The sequence below is a fragment of the Morchella sextelata genome (genome assembly GCF_020137385.1).
Source record: "Morchella sextelata strain SCLS chromosome Unknown scls_6, whole genome shotgun sequence".
Classification (NCBI taxonomy): Eukaryota; Fungi; Ascomycota; class Pezizomycetes; order Pezizales; family Morchellaceae; genus Morchella; species Morchella sextelata.
Genome location: NW_025408621.1, coordinates 1,302,130 through 1,328,006, shown reverse-complemented (window position 1 = coordinate 1,328,006; position 25,877 = coordinate 1,302,130). Strand labels below are relative to the sequence as shown.

The window sequence follows — 25,877 nt, the reverse complement described above, 5'->3', positions numbered from 1 at the left end:
AATGAGGCTATTGAAATTACCTAGAGAGGTAATAGCTTGAAGATTCCCACTATTATGAAACCCGCTGTAATAAAAGTACTGATGTGCCTGGTTGTGAGATGATTCATGTTCCTAATCAAGTAAGTACATGTAGTTTTAAACCATATATACTTGTACATACATGTACCCATCTAGGGCTCTACTAACATTGTAATGAGACTGATTAACTAATCTTCGTTTTAAATTACATGTAGTTGCTTGTGCTCAAAGAAATCAATCAATCCAAAGTTTTAAGCTTCACAAATTATGTAGTCTTACGCTGTGCCGGTAGCCTACAATAAATTGTATGTACTCGAGCCCTACGCACGCAAATACGTGAGGTATAGATGCGCTGATAAGTACATACATGTACTCTAGCTATAGCCACTTTCATAATAAGTTCATTTGGAAGCAGCATAGCGCGCGCCAAATCAGGATAACTCAGGTACGGATACAGCACTCTAATACCCAGTCAAAAATGATCATGTATCCCTGTGATGGTGCGAGCTACATTTTAATATTTCCTTGTGATACCTACATGTATACATACAGACCCCGGAATACATGACCCGAGTCATGTTGGCGACAGTAGGGTACCAGCAGCTTCAAGATGTCACCCTCCCCCCAGGAGTAAGAAGCTATGTACAGATCTTCGAATTGACGATAAGTGCTCGAAGATTTCCCCCGGCCTATGATTCCTATAGCAGAGAAACCACATATTGTATGTAGTAGTAGGTACATACTATCGGTCGGTTTAGGAGTATGTAGGATCTGGCACGAAATGAACGGGGCCCATCGGGAAGCGGGGTTCGAAGACATAGGGAGCTTTATGTTTCACGGCCCAGTTAAAGTTATCCGAAATCTGAGACAGCGTGGGAGAAGTTCCTGTACTACAACCTGGGATAAGGGTTGCAGTAGCGTAAATTACAAGCCTGAATAGCACATACTATACTTTGGCGACATCACTCTAAACAAGGATCAGCAAGCTAGATGTGTTTCGCTCTTACAGGTACATGTATCCAGCGCGCGCGAAGTGGCAGCCCTAGATTTTAATTGTTCGTTGTCGACTTTATTTTTTATATGTCCAAATAGTCAGCAAAATTAAGCGTGGGTTCTTTAAAACCCACAATGGAGAGATCTAAATACTTACATGTACGTATATGTAGTTATAGTCTGACATCTTATGATGTATTTTTCGAATTCAGAAATGACCTCCAAACTTTTACCCTAAAATGCATGCTTCCGCGATGGCAGTTCAGCCTTGAAAATGCGTACTTGGATGTACAGTCGCATGCAACAAGTTCCCGCCGTTTTTTGACGGTGAGTCAAACCATAACCACTCCACCACGAACTCTGCAAAAGTTTCAAGATATGACAAGTGGCAAGCTGTTGTTATTCTCCATAAAATTGGCTGAAATACTGTACAGATAAATAAAGATACAAACTGTCAGTCAGGAGGAGGATTGGCCTACTGGATCACCAGATTTCAACGCCATAGAGAATTCATGGGAGATGCTCAAGAGTGCACTAAAAAGGGAATGAAGTTATAGACAGAGAATACCTCATTGTGATGATGAACCTTTTATCGCTGCACAAGAGGAGTAGGGGGCATTGTCCCAACCAAAGCTAGATAAATTGCCATTAAGGGTTGAGGTGTGTCTCAAAGCCAATGGAGGGCATACTAGATGGTAGTCTCAAAATCGCTTTCTTTATATTCTATTTAACTTTACTATGTATTCTCCATTAAATATCTTCACTTATGGTTGAGTAACGAGTATTGAGGTTGGGTGTTGCATCGTGAACGGCGAGAACTTGATGCATGCGACTGTACCTGCATAAATCCGTTTCAGGGGAGCTTTACGGGAAGTTTGTAACAATACATGTATACACATACTAATTACATGTATGTACATGTACCTCTCATGATACCATTACGACTTTATTTCTTTATGTTCATATACCCATATATACAAGTTTATAAGATAGGACGCAAGAGACTCAATTACAGGCCTCTTGCCAATTGAATTACATATTGAAGGTTCGTAAATTCGCCCTAACCCACATTGTACCACATATTCTCATTTTGTTAACCGAAGAGCTAGAGCCACAATTCTAGCCAGATACATTTTCACAAACGAAGCTAGTGATATGACAGGGAGGAGCCACTCCATGTTTCATCATGTAACCGGCTTCTAATAGTAAGTACAGGTAGCCTTAGGGTAACATTTCTTTCACCACCACCACCACCACCGCCAGCATCATCAACAACGCCCATGCCTCCTCTTCTTCTTCCTCTTATATAAACCCACCACCCTCAGTTCTGTGAACTAAACCTTCTTTCCATGACAGTCATCGTTGATTGAAAGTTGATCAGCTGTCTCCCACGCTCTTTACTCTCTACCACACTCTTTACTGTATCTCGTTTTATTCACCCCACTCCTTTCTAATTGCTGGGCAAATAACTCCTTCTATTCTTTTCGAGTTGGAAACCTCCCTTAAAAGTCCAGTCCTCTCACTCCATAAACATCAAACACACTCTGTATCTCGGAAACAAAATGATGTCTGGAATATCTTCTGCGTCGCTGGCTACCTCTGCCCTTCTCGCTATCTCATGCTTCGTCCCGGGGACGTCTGCTTTTTGGCGCCTACCCTGTCTTAACCCACTTGTGATCGAACGCGCCGACCCCATCGTAAATCCTGGGGCAGTTGCTGGTCATCTGCATACCATCATGGGAGGAAACGGATTCAATTTTACAATGGATTACGATACTGCTCGTAGCTCCACCTGCTCCTCTTGTACAGTCACCGATGATTTCAGTAACTACTGGATTCCCTCACTTTTCTAGTAAGTTTCAGTCAACCTGTGCTGCTTTAAATACTAATGAAATTTGTTTTAGTCGAGCTCAAAACGGCACTTTCACCCCTGTTTCGCAGATTGGCGGAGCCACAATTTATTACTTGTATGTAATAATTATATCCTTTATTGTATCAATTCAACTTTATATACTAATTCATATATGTTTAGGCAACGCAGGGAAAACGATACTGAGAAGCTTTTTGCTTACCCCCCAGGCTTTCGTATGCTTGCTGGAAACCCCATGCTCCGGAACTACACAGATGTTCCAGAACAACAAGCCATCAGCTATTCTTGTTTGGATTATTCCGGCAATGGTGGTCCTGAAACCAAAGGCTTCCCCCAGAGGAACTGCGCTAAGTATGTTGTTTCCTTCTTTCCTTCTTTATCCTTGGCTTTTTTTATACTGATTTAATAGTGGATATCGTCTTCAAGTCTTTTTCCCTAGTTGCTGGGACGGGGAAAACCTGGATTCTTCAGATCACAAGTCCCACATGGCTTACCCGGATGGCGTTACTGGCGGGACCTGTCCCCCTACTCATCCCGTGAGATTTGTATCGATTTTCTACGAAGTTATATACGAAACCAATAAGTTTAGCGACCAGTGGTACGATGCCACAGCACCATTTGTACTTTCTAACGGTGATCCAACTGGTTACGGTGAGATGTCTATCTACCAAGGCGTTCTCTAATAACACACACTAATCGTATTCTCCAGGTCTTCATGGTGATTTTGTCAACGGCTGGAATGTTGATGTTCTTCAAAGCGCTATCGATGATTGTAACAGTGATAGTGGAGTCATAGAAGAGTGTCCTCATTTCAAGTACTTTGACACTGAAAAGGTCCAGAATTGCTACATCCCTCCAAGAATTGATGAACCTACCGAAGGATTATTACAGAAGCTTCCTGGTTGTAATCCAGTACAAGAGGGGCCTGAAAATGCTACCCCACAAACTAACTGCGGTGCCCCAACTGAAATTGGGGCTTCTAAGTCTTATGGGACAGATGTATCAAGCAGAGGATGGAGCTATCTCGATTGTGTCATGTATACACCCCCATCACCCTTACATATTTTATCCATTGTCTAATTAATTCTTAAATCTAGGGACGACCTTAATAATCGAACATTTCCCATCCGCGGAGCTAACAGTACAATGACCAATGAAATGTGTATTGATTACTGTGTTAGCAAAGGTGCCATTTATGCTGGTACACAGTATGGAGAAGAATGCTACTGCGGAACCAATGCTCCTCCGGCGGATCGTATGGGTTTTGCTAAGTGCGGCATGCCTTGCGCTGGTAATTCCACCCAAATTTGTGGTGACGCTGCAAAGTTGTCAGTATATACAAAGAACGTCTCCCCCGTTGCTGGTTCAGGAGTCCAATCCGTTCCTACCATATCCAGCTCATCCGGAACAATCGCTGCTACAGCCTCCAGCCCGCCTAGCAGTTTTATTACTTCTAGCTCTAGCCCCACAGTAATCCCTACAAGTACTTCATTAAGCTTTGCTGTATTTGGTCTCACGGACACCGTCACCGTCTCAAAAGCGTTATCTACCACTACTACTATCAACCGATCTTCTGCTACCACATCTGTTGTCGGAACCGCATCTGGCTCTAAAGCTACGAGTACGAGCCTACCCGCTGCTATTCCATCTGATATCCCTACTGGTTGGGTCTCAGAAGGATGTTGGATTGATCCTGTCAATCCCCGTGCTCTAGAAACATGGGGGTATTGGGGTGAGAAAATTACTACATCTGGCTGCATCAAATATTGTGACTCGAAAGGATTCACATATGCCGGAACCGAATACGCCGGACAATGCTTTTGCTCCAACAGCTTCGCAGCCCCTGGTGGGAAAGCTCAGCCAGATTCTGATTGTAATATGCCTTGTGAGGGCAATCCCGCAGAGATTTGCGGCGGAAGTGCCAGAATGAGTCTTTTTCAGAAGAGTAGCGGTAGTGTAAAACGAGAGCCTATCTCTTACCGCGTTAATCGCCATTATAGAGTTTAAAGGGACCTTGTATAGCCCGGAGTATGAGCAAGTACATGAGTCTCTAAATCTCCATTTCCTATCTCTGTATATACCCATTTCTATTTTCTCTACATATCTTTAGTCTAGGCTCACCAAGCCCCTATATCAGGGCGTCGATGTAGTAGAACTTCGTTATTCATTATTATTTACATACATGCACCTCTTAGTGCAAGCCGCAGAAACAATTATAAACTACTTAAAAAATAACAATGAGAGACGGGTGTTAGATTTTGTAGTAATTTAACTTTGCCCTGATGCAACTTTCAAATCCAAATCTCCCCGTTATTACCTATATCTACGGTCAATCGCGAAAGGCCCAGTAAATCAATCAATCGAATCAAAACGCATGGCATTAGTGTACGTTATAGATAGAAGCCTGCATATATACTTATACTAAATAAATCTGGCTTTGGTAACTACTGACTAGTCCGAGTGACTTCTCATGATTCATGTACCTACCAATAAATTATAGAGTACAGCGGTAGGTAATAAGTGCTGGAACGGCCTGAGACACAGTGATACCTGTTTTAGGTAAAACGCCACCAACATACGGTGTTTACAGGTATAACTGTACCTCAGGGCGTTCCATCACTTATTACCTACCGCTGTACATACCTCAAGCGCAGGGATAAGTCTGTCCCAGAGAGCTTTTATAGATTCCGAAAATTCCCCCTGGCGCGTAACTGTGTTTTCTGGGTGTTTTGTCTTCCTCGCTGTCACAGGAGGCATTTATATTGGTTTATTTATGCACTCTATCAGGGAGACCTAGAAGATAGATCATGATTAATGAACTTTTCCCGGGCCCGGAAGAGACCTAGCATCTTTAAGCGGACATATAGATACTAGGTCATGATCTGGGGGAAGCCTTTGTACCCACAGATACAACCTGATATCTTCGAAATCTCTATTTTGAGCAAGAAGTGTTCAGTGTTACTGGTCTCTTTTTATTTCAAGTTGCGGTAGGCGGTCGGAGCCGATACTTGAGTGAGTAATTATTAAATCTTCATTATGGGCATGAAGCTTTCTCATTGGTTAGTACATTTATCACGGAAAGGGCCGGTGGGGTACATACTAATGCACATATAAACGATGATTACTACACTTACTTGCCCACTAGATTCTAGTTATTCAAGACACCTGTTGAGGATTGAATTTAGTGCACTTGACCTACTCTAAGATGTTCTAGATATATATTGACCAGCTTACATGCATGCAGTGTGTGGGGACCACGAATAGAACTAGACTGCAAAACTGCACTCTCAGTCGAAGTCGAGAGACCCTTGGCTAAGTGGAGGTTGAGGCTCAACGCCCATTCGACTAATCTGAAGGGCAATAAATATTCCCTGAGATTTTGATGCAAAGTGTTGACATGGCTTGGCATCACATTCCAATCATTTACTCACCTAACCCTGACAGATCCCGGCCCGGATCGATCCCCCAATCATTCCTCAATGCCCCTCCCCACCCCCAAAAGTCAACTCCCTCTCATGTGTGGAAAAAACAAAAGCCAATCAATCGGCCGTGGCCTAACGGTTCGCCCGGCCGTACATACATGAAAAACAAAAAATAAAGTACTGTAGCGGTAGATTCTCCGTTGCCAGTGACTAAACACGTTGCCGGTGACTAAACACGCGGTGTCTAACCGGCTAACAAGCTCAAGTCCTCTACCGCTGGACGAGTTGCCCACGCCTTGCGGTACGGTGCCGGGAGATGAGACTTGAGGAGCTGCTGCAGTGCGCCAAGAGATACCGGGGGTGTATGTCAACCATATGTCTTTGAGTAGAACGAGCACGTCTCGGAAGCTTCTTATGATGTGTTATACGGGGCAGATTCTAGACTTACTTTCTTCATCAGATGCTCTGTATCCAAGGATATACCCTGATCTGCATTCGGTGCATTTTCATATGTACCCAATTCCACTTTACACATTTCTCGTATAACTAAAGCTTCCTGGTCACGTTTTAGTCGTGGATAACAAGGTGTAAAAGCCATTTAATTCACCAGGTGGGTCGAGTACTAGAGGCACGGAGGTACGTAAGTAAGGCGATAGATGGCGGTACCATACAAGCAAATACTATGATGTTACCGTACCGCCAGCTAGCTAGCTGTCCGTCAGACACCCTCCATTTCGATCTTCCAGCGTAAACAAATCCCGAGCCTGAGACGACCTTTCGCGGCACTGGCTGCCCTGTCCGGTCCGACTCCACATCTCCGTTGTAACAAGTGTTTGTCCTCCGGATCCGTTATGTATCCAGCTAGAATCGCCGTAATAGATACATGTATCACGGCGTTAAGGCGTGAGATAGCTAAGACGTGGCGGTGCCGGACGTTATGCTGTGTGGCCTTCATGCTCTCCTCTACTGGCCGTATCCGTACCGCCACGTTCCGCACATTTACCCGCAACACACCCACCTTCATAGATCTCCAGGCACTCCGTGGAGGAACATTGAAGGAAGATCCATTCCTGGCCAGCCAGCCCAGACCAAGACAGCATCCTTAGCATCTGTATCTCGATTGACAGACAGCCTTACCTACGCAATATTCATCTCAAGTAGCATTCAAAAAAAAATCCGCATGTCCCCCCCCCCCCATATGGCTAGTTACGTAACCCCCCCCCCCCCCACCACGGCGCGGCGCTGACATTGAGGGGATTTATCGATGAAACATCTTCGTTGTGTGTGCAAAATTAAGAAAGTTTCCGATGAGCTCGATATTCCAAGATATGGAGGTTTGGGATGATGTCATGGTCTGGGGGGGTTTATTTCTCTGTGCAGGCAGCCCCACCAGATATTTCGATCCTAGCTGCTTGCGCATCTGACATCTACTCTAGCTTTTGTAGAGCAGCTGAGCTGAGGAGTGTGAGTGAGAGTGTGGGCCGCAAACAAAAAAACTAGCTATGTAAGTGTATGTGCCTGCAGTGGAAGAGTTTTCCATAGATTGATTAGATTGGTTTCCGATGAGTTTAAATCAAAATCTCACCTCTTCTGCTCCTGCCAATATGTATCACATGTCCGCAAAGTCATCTAGGATGGGGGTAGAGTAGATGGGGTGGTTGGAGGGGATGGAAGGATAAACCCTGTTTGCGTTTTTTGATCGAGAGGGTTGTCGGGACACGTGTGTGGGAGATGATCGAGTGATAGTCCATGAATCACGATCTGGACCGGATTTCATATTTCTTTTCTTTTTCCTGTGCCCGATGGGGACCGGGTAGATACAGTAGCTACATACATATCAAAAGCTTATATTATCATTACTTATGATCAATTTCTTGTCTCTCGGGAGTTAAACGTTCTCCTCGTCCTCCTCGTATCGTATGTAACCACCACCATCCTTCCACCCTTTCACTCTCCCCCCAGAGTAAAGAAGAAAAAGAAAAGAAAAAGAAAGCCCACACGTGTGGAAACAGCATTACGACTGAATGGAGTACAATCCGCGCAATGAACGTGAAAAAAAATGTTCGACTCTAATCGTGCTACATGATTAGTTGGTTCCTGCGGCTGCATTTTAGAGTTCTCCGACCTGACACGTATCCTCTCATCGGTCATGCCCAGCTTCTGCGGGGGATCTCCGAGATGGACCATCGGGGGGAACGAAAAAGAAAATATGGGTCAGAAAAGGAACGGGGGGAAAAAGCAAACGTGCAAAAAACTCAGGTACAAACGAGCCGCTCTGGTGATTCGGAAGATTCTACGGTACATGTAATCAACGAGTGCCTAATTTAAATCTACTCTACTCCACAAGTTTATATGTACCTACTCATTGCAGGTGCAGATAGAAAGGTACTGTTTCATTCTCGCCAAAGAAGCCATCTAGAGTACTCTACCCTACAGATATGTATGTATGTATGTATATGCACTTGAGAGTATCATAAGTCTGCACTGCCACGTCAGGCACGGGTCGTTGGATACTGGATATTGGACGAGAACGTGAAAAGAGGGAAAACGGCGGCCCAGTCCTGGTAATGTGGGTTGTCATTGCATAGAATTGGTTACTGTTTTGACCAACAGGGAACCTGTTTGCTAGTAATGCAGCAGCTATGGCCAGATGGAGGTAGGGATGTACGTAGAACAGGAGCGGGAGAATTGATGACCCAACCTTTCTCGATGTTCCGCTGGGTATTCCAGCGGTAACTATGTCCACGCTCCGACTAAAAAGATTCCGGGAAACTTGGGGATGACCAGATCCCACAGGCAACTCTCATTATTATTGACTGGAATAGGGGCTTGGATCAAAGCAATTGTCAACACTGAGTTTGTATTAGTAGCTTGCAGCCACAGCATACATCGTAGGACTTGTGTGTCTGTTTATGCCCTTCCCTGAACTGCTACCCAAACCCCCAACGTGGGGGCGGGTTGGAGGCCGTGCGCGTGGGAGGTAGGTACATGCAGTGCTTTGGGCATGCCCGTTTGAATCGGAGGCGTTCTAGAAGTCGTCCTCACGACTACGGCTAACGATTGGTAGAGAATCCGATAGGGACGATATTGCAGCTCCGAATCACTAACCCTTACTCAGGGTACCGGTGATTGGTACGGGACTGATTCAGGCCGAGACAGTGCGCTGATACCAGCGACGGACCCTTGCTATAGGCGGGTGGGAAAAGGCGGAATTGGATGCGGTAGACCCTATTTTAAAAACCCACCTCTCTTTGACTGATTTCCCCCCGTGGTACACACATACCTACACTACCTGCTATATGGGGCTCCCCGTTATGACTTTTGTTGCAGGCTCCTAGTAGCGAATAGGGTAGAGTTCTCAGAGATGACGTGCGAAGATACCATAGCTGAATATACCTAGTCAGTCATATGATCATTATTTACGCTTTGTATGTTTGCTCTCAAGCTTATGAAAGTTCTGATGTGATACATAGCCATCTAGTTCCGAGTGACACTCCATGATCTTTCATCCTACAAAGTTTCTTAGCACCAACTTCCAACGATTTCCCGGCGATAAACCAAGAGAATCGATGTTGAAATATTGTTACGTACCTTTTATTCTTTCTTTTCCAAGAGAAAGAAATTTATCCCATTTCAAAACAAATGTTCGATCGTCCATGAGCTACCACAGCGGGCCTCTAGAGTAAGTACCGTAGGTACCACGTACTCCACATTTAGCATTACACAGACATTCGTAGATGTTCCAGACTCGGTAAAATCCACACATTGGTCGATGCCAACATGCAACTACCCACGCCAATATCCCACGTTCATCATAATTTCCTATTCTTGAGTTTCCGTCCAAATTTGGTTTTGTTTCATTTGGTGAAAACATGGACGGATCCCGGAAATGTTTCTAACCCGGGATTGAACACGGCAAGGCCGTTAATCTAATCTAAAAGTTTCCCTCTTCAGCTCGAAAATTAATCACCCATTGATACGGAGACACTGCCGACTTCTTCGGTGTGGAGTATAGAGGCCTGAACACGCTGTAATTGAATACACCGGTACCGAGGTATCCTGAGCACAGGATGAAGTCACTTGGGCCAACAGGATCGGCTTTGCGTTGGACCTGCGTCGGGTGGTTCCTGGGGGGGAGGCTCGAGCCCAGATAATCCTGGGTGTCCCTCAGGAACGTGCACAAAATAAGCACTGATCTGAGTTAGTAGCGATTTGAAGAAAGGATCTTAGAATTCCGTTTAGATAATCGATTTTCTTTCACTTCGGCATGCCGCTTTTCTGTTTGGTAAAACTCGATTTCTATCGATCGGAATCTATATTTCGGAGATGGGCGATCTCCTTGGGACTGAGTCGGCGACCACTCCATTTGGGCCAGCTCGATGCCTTAGTAAGACCATCCTAAGTCACATATGTTTCTGTCACGGTAGTTTCGATTCGCCAACCGCGCTGTCACATGACATGCCAGTTCCCGATTTATTGAGTCCATAACTCATGTTTCCGAGACGATCGCTCCCGTTGACACGAGTCATGTAAATTGAGTAGCGAATGCATCTCTTGGAAATATTTGATATAGTTAGCCGTACCTTTTTGACACGGATGCTTTGGTATGTATGGCGTTTCGTTGACTAGGACGGAACGGCGGGAAAAATTCTCGAAGCATACATGAGCCCATCCTACATCCTTCTAGAAGACATGGTTATTAGATCCCCTTTGTGCCTGGTCCGGGTATGCTAGGTTAAATGCTTCATTTAAGAATGACGTGTAGGAATAGTGGTAAGGAATTTATTTCTCCCTTCGCCTCCCCGAGTTCCCTCTTTTAGAAATCAGTGCTGTTCCTCGCGGCTGTGATCCCGGGAGCGAGCGGTTCGAGAATTAGTCGGTTTTAATGTTTTATTCAAACGGATAAGTACTCCAAGGTTTCGGTAAATTGAAACCCGGGAGAACTATTTTGATCCCAGGCAAAGCCAAACGTCGCCTTAAAACATCCCAGGAGTGCCGTGTTGAGAGGTTGTCGCGTATGTGTGTGGGGTCGTTTACTGTAACCTATATTTTATCATGTGAAGCGGTGGTGTATGTTAAAGAGGGAGTTTACTCTAGTCTAGAGTAAAGAGTAAAGAGGGCTTTGGGCCGAGCCGTACAAGTGCATATATGTGCGTTCTTCACATATCTAGAGTACTTGCTTACCAGCAAAAGAACCAGAAAATGCAAGTGACGGAAACAGGGATTATTTGTATGAGAGAACGGCGCCACTCCATACAAATTATCCTTGCCCTGAGCAAATGCATTTTCTGGTTCTTTTGCTGGTAAGCAAGTACTCTACTGTAGGTACCGTAGAGAACGCACACTCGGGTCTATTGGTGAGACTCCGAAAAAGTTACCTCCACTCAGGGTGTAGCAGACTTTTCCCTTCTATCTGGAGTAGAGTATGTAGGTAGAATGTATGTATGCAGAGGGTAGAGTAGGCACTCTAGATAATTCCTCGGCGATTGACAGCATCGATAATATATTGCCACGCATACGTGTCTCAACCAGTGAGTTGTGAGTTCTTGAGAAGACCAAGCCGCATAGAAGAAAACCCCATTTTCAATCTGCCTGTTATTCGCCACCTAGCGAGATACTCCATACGTTTTGGAGTTTGGCTCCTCAGAATGCCAACTGTCTCCCTGACCTGCATGAGTTTAACGCCTTCCCTTTCCTCCCCTGCCCCGCTTTGACCACTGAGCGGAGACCCCAGACCTACGGTGCAGGCCCCAAGCTTTGTTACACGGCAGGTTCGTTGGCTGGGCAGATGCACCGCAAGTCGTCCTTTACTTGGCAAAATCGTTGCTGCCAGCTTTGTATCCAAGTATTCAAGTGGGACCTGGAGATGTTCAGTGAATTGTTTTCTCGTGCCTGGGAACTACCTTGTCTGAAGCCTCAATCTCTTCGAGATCAGGTAAAGACGGCCGACGGATGATGCGAGTCATCTGCTGTCACTCTGCACCTCTTAAAAGCTATGCATTTCTTATTTCCCCTGCTGTTATATGTTACGCTGTTACGCCCTTGCTTTCTCAGTGTAATTGGGCCAGTTTTCCCTCATATGGTGCCTGGCTCCTTGGAAAGATCAGTTGTTTATTAGTTGTTTAAAGGAACAAGAGCACCTATCAAATGGTGGCTGGTAGAAAGCAAAAAAAACGGACTTCTTGTCCGGTTACTTATCGTCTTCTCGCCCGAACCCCACGAAAGAAAGTAGGTAAGGTAGTTCCCGTCCCGTCGTCACATTTCTTGGAGGGGTGAGGAGGAGTAGAAGGAAGAACGACGTGCTGGAGTCTTCCCCATTCGGCGGCTGATACTAGTCAGTGTATCTTCTCCTCGTTTCGTACCATTCACCGCGGTGCCGGATCACGCGTATCCTATTCGTGTAGACCTGGATCCAGTATCCTTCCCCGATCGCTCGTTTATTATTATTTTTCTTGACAGCTCGCTCGGGCAGAGAGTAAAGAGTGCCCTGTCGGTACCTAATACATATAGAGTATACGACGTACATCAGCGTTGTGTGCGGACCATAATACGCACGGCCAACCAGCGTCCCAGCCTCCAGAGGCCTTACAGAAAGCCCTACAAAAACTAACAAAAGCAAAAGGCCCGTTAATCTGGTGGTTGTTGACCAGCTCTGTCCCTTGCTTCTCTGTCCGTGTGCTCTTTCTTCTGCTCCCACCTTCATCCCCGTTTAAACGCGGCGGTTCGGCAGGCCCCTCCCTCACGACCTCCATAAGAGTTCATCAATCGACACATTGTCTCCTGCATGTTGCTTTGGTCCAGGACGATCCCGAACGGAGTGAAAAGGTGACAAGGGGAGCTGTTCTTTCTTTTATTTTTATCAAATCTGCCAGCGTGGAAGAAAAGAAGGAAGGAAAGGAAAACTAAACGACCAGCTATTGGGAGGCCAGGCTGCAACCTACTAGCATTACAGTGGAGAGGAAATAGAGGGTGGAAGAGGAAAACGAAGGACACGAAAACGAAAAAGCGAACTGTTTATGAAATAGAATTTTCTACGACATCTTTCTTTATATTCCTCTAATTTGGGTTTTGTTTCGTTATCCCCCATAAGCTACTATCAACCTCCGGACCAGCTGCAGCACATAGTGGGGTTTCTGGGGAAGCAAAAGATGGTACCAACGAGTTCCGCGGCTCCGATGGGTCATCGCCGAATATCATCCTTCAGAACTTCGACATTCAACTTCTTTAAAGGAAATAGTAAAGGCTCATTACATCCTTCGGGCAGCATACGACGAAACGAAATAACAATTAGCAATCCTCTACCCTACACCGAGGAGAACGTTTCGCCAACAACTGCGAGTCCACCAAGTAGAGCAGACACTGAACCCACCATATCGCATCGTCACAAATTTCCAGCTGTATTTGAGATTGGACCCAGTCGGGCTGTGCAGGGTATTAATACGCGGGGGACAACGTCTATGGTAGGCGAAGAGTCGGATACTGGAGAAGGATCAATTACAGTTGGGATGGATTTACGGGACTTGTCGCCCTCAAGGCAGACACAAACAGACACAGAAAGCTGCACAGATGACAAGAAAGCCGCATCGCCATCTTCAAGGAGCAAAACGAAGGGGGCGAAGCTGAAGATGGCACTGAGTCTTTTGAGGCGGAGGAGCAATAACAATCTGCGTAGAGCATTTGCAGATCCAGTCGATGAACGATATGAATCAACTGATGAACGAGAACCTTTTATCGTGAGTGATTGAAGATGATGGATTAATTGGGTGTGGTGCTAAGTTTTCTGAAATAGGAGCCACTAATGGACCCTGACTTTATCGATCGATCGAATGCTGGTTCTAGATTATCATCAGCTCCTTCTACAGTTCGTCCTCAACAAAAGTCTTCCGGGTTTAAGTTTGCCTTTACTGCCCGTAACCACAATCGGCAAGTTCTCACCAAACAACCGCCCGCAGACACGCGAAGGCCCCGAAGAGCAACGGTTGCAAGTGTCGTGTTTGATCCATCAATGTCCCGTGATCCGGAACGCCCTCGAACATCAGTTTGGTCTACCTCACCTAGGCCCGGTAGTAGCCAATCTGTGATACCCAAGGAGGAGGGCTTCATGAATGGAGATGGTACACCTGGAACCCCCGGCGGTGGTCTTTTCCCCAGACCTGCAAGTTTGCAAAGAAATTGGAGTGATGGCCCGCGACACCACCGCGATGCTAGTGGAGTTTCTAACGCTGATTCGTGTGGAGGAGATGCTCCGCGACCAGCAAGCCAAGCTCCAGATCATGGGCGCCCTGCGAGCTTCGCGGGGATGCTCAATGGCTACAGCAGCATGAAAATTACAGAAGCTGTTAGCTTAGAGACCAGAGTAAAGGAGCTGGAGAAGGAAGTCGAAACTTTAAAGGAATTTATTACGCAGAACGGTGCAATTCCTTTACGACGAAACTTCTCTACAGTTCCTGGGAGTATATCAGACCCCAATTGTCTCGATGTACCATCGTTTTTACGTAGTTTATCAATTTCTTCCGCCGGATCATCTGATAAAGTTGACAGCTCTGAATTCCCCAGCACCCCTAAAAATCTCAATGCGCCTCCGCGACATGAAGGCTCATTGAAGGCACGAGCTTCAGCGCAGAAACGGGAGGAAACGCTTAAAGCACTTGAGGGTAATAGAGAGGATACGAGGAGCAAGCGGGATACTTCATCAACAATAAGGGCGCCAAAAAGCACTGATAGGTCACCTTCACCAGTGACACCAACGCCCACTGTCAGTATTGCGCAGTATACTGGGCTTTTATCATTAGTGAAACGTGAGCAGCGTGCACGGCGAAAAGCCGAAGCTCAAATCTCGAATCTCCAGGAGCAAATGGCTTTGGTCCTACATCGGCAACTTCTGTCATCAAGTCCGACAGATACGGTTCATTCTTCCACCAGACTCAGATCCGGTTTCGGAAGTATTAGGCGCAAAACAAGCAGCGAAGTCCCAACACCAGATCTCACTCCACCACGGACAAGTCCTACCAATTACCACGCAATTCCAGGGAATCTATTTACCGGATTCGATAGTGAAGCTGGAATTGACGAAAGCGACTACGAAAATGATGATGAGAGTTTATTCATTGGCGTTGACGCTGATGATAATGAGATATGGGAGACTCCTGCAGAGGATAGGGAAAGCATGATGGGCGACGACAGCGACAGCGACAGAATCTTCCGGGAAACAATGTCAGCGTTTCCTTCTCCCGGTGGTCATGGCAATGGTGATACACAAAGAACGATGAGCTTAAGTCAGCTTACTCACAAGTCATCACTTGCTCGCGATCGATAGCATTTCTGCTACCATGATATCATCCCTCGATATCACCTACAACTACGGTTTCCGACTCACTTGTACAGTATTGTGATACCTATGATTTAGCATTGTCCACTATTGCATTTTTGGATTTTCTTTTTGGGCGGTTACGTTTTTGATTTTTAGCGCCTCTGGCTCGATTTCTTTCGTTAAATAATTTTTTTTTGGTACATTATTTTTTTTTATTTGAGAGCCTTGCATATTTCTTTTTGGCTTTTGTTACTTATGGGCGATTTTCATAATATTGGGTTTAGTCTGGTTTTATGGGTCACGGGTTTCTTATCTTCTTTCTTTTCTTTTTCTTACAAATCCCTTTTATTTTTCTGATTCGGTATTTTGTTTCATTGCATTACATTGCATGGTGGGCATGGCCCACCCCCAGGCGTGGTTCGTGTGTTACTCCTTTCATCGCATCCGAGCAGTTTTATTCGCGAAAAAAAAAGTTCTACACGACGGTTACAGCGTACATTGTGGAAAAAAAGTGCGCTTAGAGAAAAGAAAGGCTCTCCCATTGGGGAGCGGTTTCGTCTTGGGAGGCACCACTTGCAAAGAGGCTAGAGAGAGGGAAGGAAAAGAGAGGCGCATGGCATGCACGTTATCGATCGATTGATTGACTGAGAGGGGGAGAAAGATACAGGCCATGTTTCGTTTTTTTTTCTTCTTTTACCCTCTCTGCATGCTAAGCTGCTGCTGTTTTTTTTTGGATGGAAAGTTTGACGGCGGCCGGCTTACCCTAGGCCTTGTTGCACTGTTTCAGAGAGACAACTAATTCTTGAACTCTAAGTAGTACGTTCGTTGTCTGTACTCTTTTTTTATTTTATTATTGTTTATTTTTGTTTGACGATGATGTTTTGGCATTTGTTTTGTTTTGTTTAATATTTTGCCCTTTTAGTAACTTTTCCTTTGTTTTTTGTTTCTTTCTTTTGTAGAATTACTTACCTTACGCCCTGATATACAGGAAGAAGAAGACGAAGAAGAACATAGAGGAGGCGGTGGAGAGAGGAGGACATATATCGACCCCCAAGTATGATAACATGTAAAGATAATGAAGATGATACCTACGAAATCCGAGTCCAAATCAAAACGGCCCTGCACCCCCCCAAAAAATCTAAAAAACCAGGAACCGAATACGGATACCCTCTATCTATTTCCGCCCCCCTTCTCAACCTATCACAGACACATACTGTCTGTACATGTTCCTCTCCTGCCTTGCCTGTAGGTAGGTACATCAGTAGGTACAGGCTACATCAGTTGTAACATATAAACATCCCTCCCCCCCTTCTTCCCCCTCCACCCCAACGGCCGCACCTCCGCTGAATCGAATAGTAATAATAGGCCTCTTTCCGAGAGTGGGAAAAATAGTAACAGGCAGCTTGGCCTCCTTGGCCCTTGGCCCCCATGCTCGGAATTAGATGTTTGTTTGTGTGGCACAGCTAGGAAAAACAAGCTTACTCATTAGGAATGTCTTGTCCCGACCTGGATATACGTACTGCACTTTAGCTGCGATATCGCACGCACGCACGCGCGCCTTGCACTTGTGCTCGGTGAGGTGAGGTGAGGTGAGGTGATGAACCGACGACCCCCGAGTACTAGTAATGAGCGCTCTTGCTATCGTCATTAGTACTCTATCTACATAGTATACTACGGGGACATGTGCGGAGAGGGGAAAGAAGGAAGGAAGGAGGGCGCTCGGGGAGTGAGTGAGATTGTTCTGCCCAGTCTTAAGTTGCTAGGTAGTATACTCTAGAGTACTAGCTGCCGGCCGCGCGAAAAGGAACAGATACCTAGTCCGCAGCCTCACTTACTGGGCGGGAGACTGAGTGAACGAGAAAAGTCTAAGGTGGAGTTTTGTGCAAGTTGTGCAATTGTGCATGATAACAAGTATGTATGTATGTAGGTAGTGAACCCTACTCTACTCTATCCACCTTGACCTACATATACATCATACATCATACCCACATCTACCATCACAGTACTACATAGCTGGCGCGGCGGCTATAACCAGAGAGAGAAAAAATATAACAAGGGGCGTTTTCCGCGAATTTTTTTTTTTTTTTTTTTACTTCTGCCTACTCTACATGCACCCCCTACCCTACATACATCCCCTTCCCCGGCCGGTTGGTACCTGCATAAGTACATGTAAGTTGGCCACCACCACGGCGGCGCCGACTGACGACGTGGTTTTTTTTTCCGTTTTTTTTTTTTTTTTTTTTTTTTTTTGCGCGGCGCTCTTGTTCTGCGGGAGTTATGTACGGGAGCTAGCCAGGGCAAGGGGAAGATCTAGAGGAAGGGGGGGAAGCGGCGGCGCCGGACAATTGATGCAGGTAGACTTGAGTGACAGGTTGCGTCTAACTACTTGTGGTGGTCGTGTTTATCCACCCCAGTAGACTCTAGAGTATGTAGTAGAGAAGAAGAAGGGAAGGGAAGGGAAGGGAACGAACACGAACATTGAGGTGACTTCACCCGGGCCGGTACTGTATATGGATCGATGTGGATGGAATGGATGTGGATGTGGATGTGGATGTGGATGTGGATGATGGATGGACGAACGGTACCTGATCAGCAGGCACCACAACCACCAACCAGCGTACCAACCGAGATCCGACCCCAGGGTTGCGTTTCAGAGCTTGTGCAAGGGTTGCTGTATTTAGCGAGCCGTGGGGGGGGGTGGTGGGTGGTGTAGTGGTGAGGTGAGGTGAGTTAGGTGAGGGAAGAGGGAAGAGGAAGGAGACGGGGGGAGGGGGATCTTTCACCGCTCAGGGGGGAGAGAGAGGGAGGTGATGCTGTTTTGTTAAAGAAGGGGGGTGACATGTATGCAGGTACCGATTTCTCACTTTTTTTTTTTTTTTTTTTTTAGTGTTCATCCTTCGGGGAGGAAAGATATGAGGCGAGATGGGCCCATGGGGGCTCTCTTTTTTTTTCTTTTCTTTGCCGGTTCGTAGATACATGTAGGTAGGGTAGGTTAGGTCAGGTACAGCACCTACATAGCTTATCCATCCCACCCCTTCCCCCCTAGTTCCCTCATATTGCCTCCGGCTCCCCCGCGGGAGGTTTAGTGTTGAGGCGGTGAGTGGGAAAGTCTGGAGACGAGGGCCGGGTGGTCGTGGTGGTGGTAAAAACGGTTGTTATTCGTGGGGGGGGGGGGGGGGGTAAAGATCGACATAACAGTTTTACTATGTATTTACTCTACTATTCGATCCTCCCCCCCACTACTCTAGGTTGACTTATTACTATTCTATAATCTATTACTGCAATTACCAACTAACCCGTTCCTCGGTAGGCACGAGATGAGATACAGAAATATGTAGGGTACGAAGAGCAGCAGCAGCGGACGTAATCTCCGTTCGTCACAAACATTTAATCTTTGCGGGTGCACGTTACCTGGCTGTTATGTAGAGCAGCTGCTGTTAAGTTTTTTTTTTTTTTTTGGCTCGTTGTTGGTGGCTTGGGGAGCAGGTACGACATGTACCTACCTACGTATCTAATAAAGACGAAATGCAAATGCTGGATTGGGCACATGTACTCTATGTATGCTCTGGCAGCCCTTGCCTCGTGCATTGGGGGGGGGGGGGGGGGGGATTGAAGCAGTGATCACGTACAGATCTGGGTACATACATGCACCCGGTACTTAATTTGGCCCCATGCAGGGGCGCGAGGGAGAGGATCCAACCTGATGATGAGTGACGAAGCGTGATGGGAGACGTGATGGGCGTTGTTGTTTGTGTGTGTAGATCGATGCTTCTACCTGCTCGTCGTGAGGATGTCTGTCTGATACTCTCATGTATCTACCCACCACCATTGCATGAATTCGTCGACATTTAAGCTTATCTCCCCCTTCACTTCACTTCACTACATCCTACAACTACATATTGCGATGATCATGATAGCTCCTGCTGCTACCAACTACACGTGCTGATGCTGTTGCTGCTACTCTACTAGCTACGCTGTTACACTACATGCATATATATAAACCATTACCGCAATAAGACACACAAAAAAAGGGCCAAACAACAATCAAAAAAAACACCGGCTCTATCAAAAAAAAAAAAAAAGCAAAAAGCAAAACTCATCCTTGCGCGCGCAGAACAGAACCGCAACAACTACAGCCTCGCCCGATCCTGTCCCAAAGCCGCAATAATCGGCGGGTCCCCCGGCGGCAGCAACCTCTCCCCCGTCATGTCCTCCAGCTCCCTGACGGCGCGCCACGTCTCGTCCAGCCCCACCCTGATCGTGCGCAGCCCCAGCGCCCTGGCCGCCTTCAAGTTCATGCCGATATCGTCGAGGAAGACGGCCTCGCCGGCGCTCAGCCCGAGCTTCTGCAGCACCAGCTCGTAGATGCCGCGCTCGGGCTTGCGCATTCCGCTCTCGCTGCTCGACACATAGACGTCGAAGAGCGAGCGCAGCTCGGTGCTGTCGCTGTACGGGTGGTCCTTGGGGAACGGGTAGTCGTTTGTGAGCGCGGCGAGCTTGTAGCGGCCCGTCTCCTTGAGGCGCTGGATGGCCGTGACGAAGTAGGGGTCGAAGGTGCGCGACGTCTTCATCATCTCCCAGAAGAGGTACTCGCCGTCGATGGGCGGGGGCGCCAGTGAGGCGGGCGTGAGGTTGCGGGTGGTGTGGAAGTGCGCCCAGATGGCGGGGTTGGTGAGGTCGGAGGTGAAGTGCAGGAAGAAGTTGGTGTCGAGCGGGATCTCGCCGCGTTCGAGCTTGTGCCAGGCGCCGGTGGGCGAGGTTTGCACGATTGCGTGGTTGATGTAGCCCGGGGGGATGTGGTGCCGCTTCTCGTAGGAGCGGATGGCGAGCATGGGGGAGAGGACCTGGAGCTGGGTGTTAGTGGTAGTGTCGGCCCCCCGCGGGGGGGTAGAGCATGGGACATGGGGGGAGGGAGGTGTGCTTACGCAGACTCCGCCGACATCGAAGATAATGGCCTTGACGGCGGGGCGGCGGGCGGACATTGTACAGTTGGTGAGGATTGGGATTTAGGATGTATGTTCGTGGGAGTTGCTGCGTTGAAAGGGGGAGATATGGCAAGGTTCGGCGATAGACAGCCACATGCTGGGTTTCGCCGGGCGTAACCGAGGTAACGAGACGGCATGGCGCGAGTATAAACAATAACATGAAACACCGCTGCATGCTGGGGACGACAGTGGGCGGTGAATTGAGTGGAGTATCCGGTCATACGCATTATCGGATCCGTAGAAATCAATGGCGGTTTGGGTTGGTAAACACGCACGAGTGATGGCCTGTGATGGCCTGTGATTGCTTTCCACAGCAGTTAACTAGCCACACATGCCGGTTCAGGCCGATGTTTTTTTTTCGGCTGCATGTTCTCTGGCCAATGAGTACTCGAGGAATATTCTCTGCGGTATCTTGTCCAATCTGCAATTCTGTTCGAAACAGTCCAAAGGTGCAGATATTAATTACATGTACTCAGTCAACCGACGATAGCTCAGGCATAGGCAGGGCTAGGGTTTATGCACACGCTATCACTCAGCTAGCGCCTACCCAGCAAGGTGCATACATGTATCCGGCCGGTGCTTTACGCAATTACGCACTTTACCCCCCACCCCCCCCACCCCCGGTTCCCATAACGTACAATCAAATGTCAAGATCCATGTGGAACTGTTCGAATGCCACCTTCAAGTACCCACCCGACTGGGTATATGAGACTACTATGTAATTCCAGGGCATATAGGTGATTGTGTTTAGAGTGATGTACGTGCGCCGTAAGTCGCGCCGTATGTTTGCTGTACATGTCTCGGTGTACCGGTATAACTTAGATCCTCGAATTTTTGATATTGGCGTATATATAGTAGGTGCATAATAAGAAAAGTTAAGGGGGATATTATGATGCGAATATCAACCCGGAGCACACAAGTATATTGGGGCCGTAAACTTTCGTTTTGTGAGGGTTGGTATTAATAACTTCCTGGAGAGAGCAGATTTCCAGCTATCATTATAGATTTCTGAAGATTTTATAATGTGATAGCTAGACCATTTACTAATTAACGATATTAGGATTGAACAAGTAGATATCTACTACTCTGAGTACTTATATAGCTATCATCTATCCCAATACCACTGCCCACGTCGAGTCAAGTCTTTGTTCTTGCACGTTGTCATCCATCTTTACCGTTGCATCGGAGAAGTACTCGTGCGACATTAGGACCATCCTCAAATGGTACTGTTTCCAAGTACTAAAATGTTTGTAATCGCCTCATAAACGTGATTCAGTGGTGTAGGGGTATCACGGGCGCTTGCCATCCTTTCGATAGTGTGCGCCCGACCCGGGTTCGATTCCCGGCTGATTCATCAATTCGTTGGAGCATCTGTTCCAAGCCATCTTGCTCGTTTTGTAATAAATATTTTTACTACATATGCGGTAGTACTTCATCCTCAATAGTAAAGATTAAAGCGCTCGTTATGTTTTGATATCATGACCGAGTACGTATACGGACTGTTGTCGACTTCAGAACAAACCGCGGCCAAGCTGGAAACCTCTTTGATCCATAGGATTAAACCTTCGGCCAAAATCACACCTTTGTCACGAACAAAGACATTTTTGATGCTGTGAGACACAGCTACTAATTGAGAGGCCAATCGAAACCATCCATCCATGAATGAACAATGACCCTAATGCTTCTTCACAATGTGATAGAGACACCGCACACACCAAAGGATACAAAGACAGATATATTGCTGGCGCATGTGGTAATATCTGGTTTCCTTTCTCCAATTGAAAACTGAGCATCTCAGTTTATTAAGAACATTCCCCGGCCACCTTCCGCACCCCCAGGTATATACTCTCGACTGGTAATTTCGAATTCGCTCCCCCGAGGTCCTGAGGATTCCTACTATAAATTATAAAACCAAACAGAGCGAGAGAAAAAAAAACCCAGCCCACACTACTAGATATCCTCTCTCTCTCTCTCTCTCTCTCCAAAGAAAAAAAAAAAAGAAAAAAAAAAGAAAAAATGCCACCCAAAAAAGGCGACCATATCAGCCCCCTCGCCCGGATCCGCAAAGAGTCCAACCCGCCCTGGCCGCCCGCCTCCAAGAAGCTCATCTCGATGGCGCACGCCTTCTCGCGCCTCTGGTGGGAGCTCTGGGAGTACCATGACGAAGCGCGGTGGATCCTCGAGGGCGAGGTCGAGGCCGTCTGCGACGAGATCGAGCAGCTGCGCGCCATCGTCCTCGTGGAGGACGAGAGCCTGGACCCCGTGGAGCGCAGCCCCGAGATGAAGAGGGCCCAGGAGCACCTGGTGCTCGACTACCAGGAGGCCATGGTGATGCAGAAGAAGATGCGCGCCTGGACGGCGAATTGTAGGACGTATCTGAGGAGGCTGGTGAAGGAGCGGAGGGCCTTGGTTGCGCAGATTGTTAGTGAGGGTAATGGGTTGGGGAGCATTGGGATGGACCGGTGGAGGTATTGGTTTATGGGGTCTTTTGATAAGCTTGGGAGAGAGGAGGTCGTGTTCCATTTGCCGCTTGAGGACTTTATCAGGTGCAAAGGTTCGGCCAAGGAGCACGCCAGGATTAGGCTGGAGGAGTATGGTGAAGGCTATGAAAGTGATGACAGCAAAGACGAATTGGAGAATGATGCGGTATATTTAGACCAGGGATTGGTGCCAATAGCTGTTCATGTGGACGAAATACATTTCGATAGAGGGAGGGAGATCTATCATCTTGTCCTTGAGGGGAATTAACAATGCTACTGTGGGGAAAAAAGAAGTCTCGTTTGGACCTTGTATAGTCGAAGTTCTTGTTTGCCTTTAGTGGAGATGTACGTTGTGCAAATTTGGTTAATTCGAATGTCAGACTCAAGTGTTGGGTGACAGTTACGTGCAGTATTATCGATATCGACTTCATTTATTAAGAATATCAATTGATCAACCTTCTAAATTTAAGACTTAAATATGATGTATTAGAGTTAGGAGAATGGCTAGTTTTTTAACGCCTAATTGTAAGATGCTGGTTTGCTGATAGACCAGGCAATAATATTCCCCATAAAGACTACATGTATCTCAGCTAGGTAACTATATGTAACTACATGTACCCCATCTCCCTTGCTCGCACCGGATCTATTTTTGGAGAAAAAAAATATCTTTTATTGATACTATGAGTACATGTATGGTATGCGTTCTTGTAAACTCAATACAAGCTCCATATGATTACATTCCACAAAACATGTCCATGCTTACAATACCCGGGTCTCTCAGGCAGGGTGTCCCTATCACCGAGAACACCCCCCCTCGGCTAGATGGAATATGTAAGTTGGGACTGATTTTGGATCCGAAATAGACCAAAGCTATTATGCCCTCGAATTATTCTCTGTTGATCATCCCTCAAGTGGAAGTCGTCAAACTATTGACATCAGTGAATAGAAAGACATCAAAAGAGGATTATTTGATGCACATACCTGGCGGCTGTGCAGCTTAATTTGATTCAAGTATTCCAGACAAGGCCTATACGATTTGACCTGCAGTGTTAGGCTGGGAATATTTAAGCTTGGGAAGCTGACAGTGATCGTAATAGTCCTAGTTACAATGGGTGAAACATAAAGCTCTGCTCTAGGAGGGAAAGTAGGCATGAAGCTATATTTTTTGTCCATTTCAAGTCCGTTATATATCAGCAGCATCTTGCCAGGGGGTAATGCACAATGCTTTTTGATTCTTTTCCAAAAGAAGAGAGCTAGGCTTCCCGGCTTATAACGGATCTGGAAGTGGTTTTGCGGACCTGGAAGGGTGTGATGGATTAGTTGTGGTCTGTAATTAAGTTTGTGCAAAATTATGTGTATATACCTATGATTACTAGTACCCTTGGCCCGGGGATATTGGGGTTACCGGGAGTGCGGACCACCACTATTGGCAGCTGAGGTGCTGTATTATTGACAGGTGGAGCGGACATGGCTTATTCAGTTATTAATATAATGGGGGTTGTTTGGATCTGATGTCCCGAGGTTTAAAGATAGAAATAGATATGTGATCGGGAATAGCAGAAGTCGAGGTGACAATTGATTCCTTTTAAACTTGAATTAGTATCTGCCAGCGTGTACGTCTCTGAACACTGATATGTGTCTGGAAACAACTGACTAGAAACATACCATATCTAGCTTTCTATCATGAGGACAACAGCAACCGCCCACGCCCACGCGGACGAGGCAAGGACAGAGGACACTACCTGTCCTTGCCTCGTTATAAGGGGAGTAATCGGCGGTCCTGAAATACTGTTCCGACGACATACAAGGACAGAGAGTCTCGCGGGCACTACCTGTCCTTGCGATGCCGCGTTGTAAGGAGAGTAATCGGCGGTCCCGAAATACGTTTTACCCGTTCTTCCGAACAGATCTTCGGTCCCGACCGTATCCTTGTATCGAGAGACGACGGTATTATACATTTCTATAATCTGCCCAATCGAGACGAGGTCAATTGCTACATGTAGTCTCGCGCCAGACTACCAGAGGTGGGTGCTGGGGTTGGAGGTTGGCGGGTGGGCGTTGGAGGTTACGCGTAACATGTTGTTGTTGTTGTTGTTGTATGCGGTGGGAGCTGAGGGCTAGGGGAGCTGTACCCTAATTACATGTAGTAATTAGCGCGGATTATCTCCAATTAACGCGGAATCCGACTACAATCCCTCCGTTATAACGAACTTGGATATCCTCGTTCGATACAGCAGATTATTCAGTACAGTAGGTAAAATTGTGTCATTTTCTATGTGAAATTCAGGTTCGGATCACCAAAACCCGTCCGTTATAGCTTTTTTTGGCATTCGGTAGAGTATAGCGGCGGGCAACTGTAGTCAATTGCGCAGTTGCTCAAAGATATATGCTTTTTATATAACTGAAATATATATATACCGCCTTTTGCTCTCCCAGAGCCGCCCTTGAGGTTCCTCGAGACACCTCGTGGGCGGTAGTGTCGGACCTCGAGGTTAGACAAGGATAGAGGTCGATCAGCGAGGACGGCACCTCGAGGACACTCTCAAACCTCGCCTCGAGCGTCCTTGTGGACCACACTGGGTCACCCATACATCATGTTCGTCTGCTCTTTTGTCAATTGCAATGCTTGCTAGTGTTTCTAGATCTATAGATCTATATGGATAATGTATGATAATACACTGTATATATTCATCCTGCCCACCCTTGTCAAGCTTTCTGGCGATTTAGTAGCTTCTATCATGCATGTCGTACTGAATGTATCTATATATTGATAGAAAATGTAGTGCCGCGGCGGAAATC

At 46.6% G+C, this 25,877-nt stretch overlaps 4 protein-coding genes across 4 annotated transcripts; 3 read left to right on the top strand and 1 right to left on the bottom strand.

Annotated features, from left to right (window-relative positions):
- Positions 1–2,576: 2,576 nt before the first annotated feature.
- H6S33_011475 (uncharacterized protein) lies at positions 2,577–4,888 on the top strand (the record flags this gene model as incomplete). The annotated part of the gene is made up of 7 exons (XM_044842841.1): positions 2,577–2,835; positions 2,916–2,982; positions 3,044–3,232; positions 3,291–3,532; positions 3,591–3,918; positions 3,979–4,209; positions 4,279–4,888. 7 exons carry the CDS (start codon positions 2,577–2,579, stop codon positions 4,886–4,888), a joined length of 1,926 nt encoding a protein of 641 aa, XP_044696243.1.
- An 8,563-nt stretch (positions 4,889–13,451) lies between these two features.
- Positions 13,452–16,683, top strand: H6S33_011474 (uncharacterized protein; the record flags this gene model as incomplete). The annotated part of the gene is made up of 3 exons (XM_044842840.1): positions 13,452–14,036; positions 14,093–15,516; positions 16,602–16,683. 3 exons carry the CDS (start codon positions 13,452–13,454, stop codon positions 16,681–16,683), a joined length of 2,091 nt encoding a protein of 696 aa, XP_044696242.1.
- A 3,060-nt stretch (positions 16,684–19,743) lies between these two features.
- Positions 19,744–20,595, bottom strand: H6S33_011473 (uncharacterized protein; the record flags this gene model as incomplete). The annotated part of the gene is made up of 2 exons (XM_044842839.1): positions 19,744–20,457; positions 20,539–20,595. 2 exons carry the CDS (start codon positions 20,593–20,595, stop codon positions 19,744–19,746), a joined length of 771 nt encoding a protein of 256 aa, XP_044696241.1.
- A 2,019-nt stretch (positions 20,596–22,614) lies between these two features.
- H6S33_011472 (uncharacterized protein) lies at positions 22,615–23,346 on the top strand (the record flags this gene model as incomplete). The annotated part of the gene is made up of 1 exon (XM_044842838.1): positions 22,615–23,346. One exon carries the CDS (start codon positions 22,615–22,617, stop codon positions 23,344–23,346), a length of 732 nt encoding a protein of 243 aa, XP_044696240.1.
- Between the last annotated feature and the right edge of the window lie 2,531 nt (positions 23,347–25,877).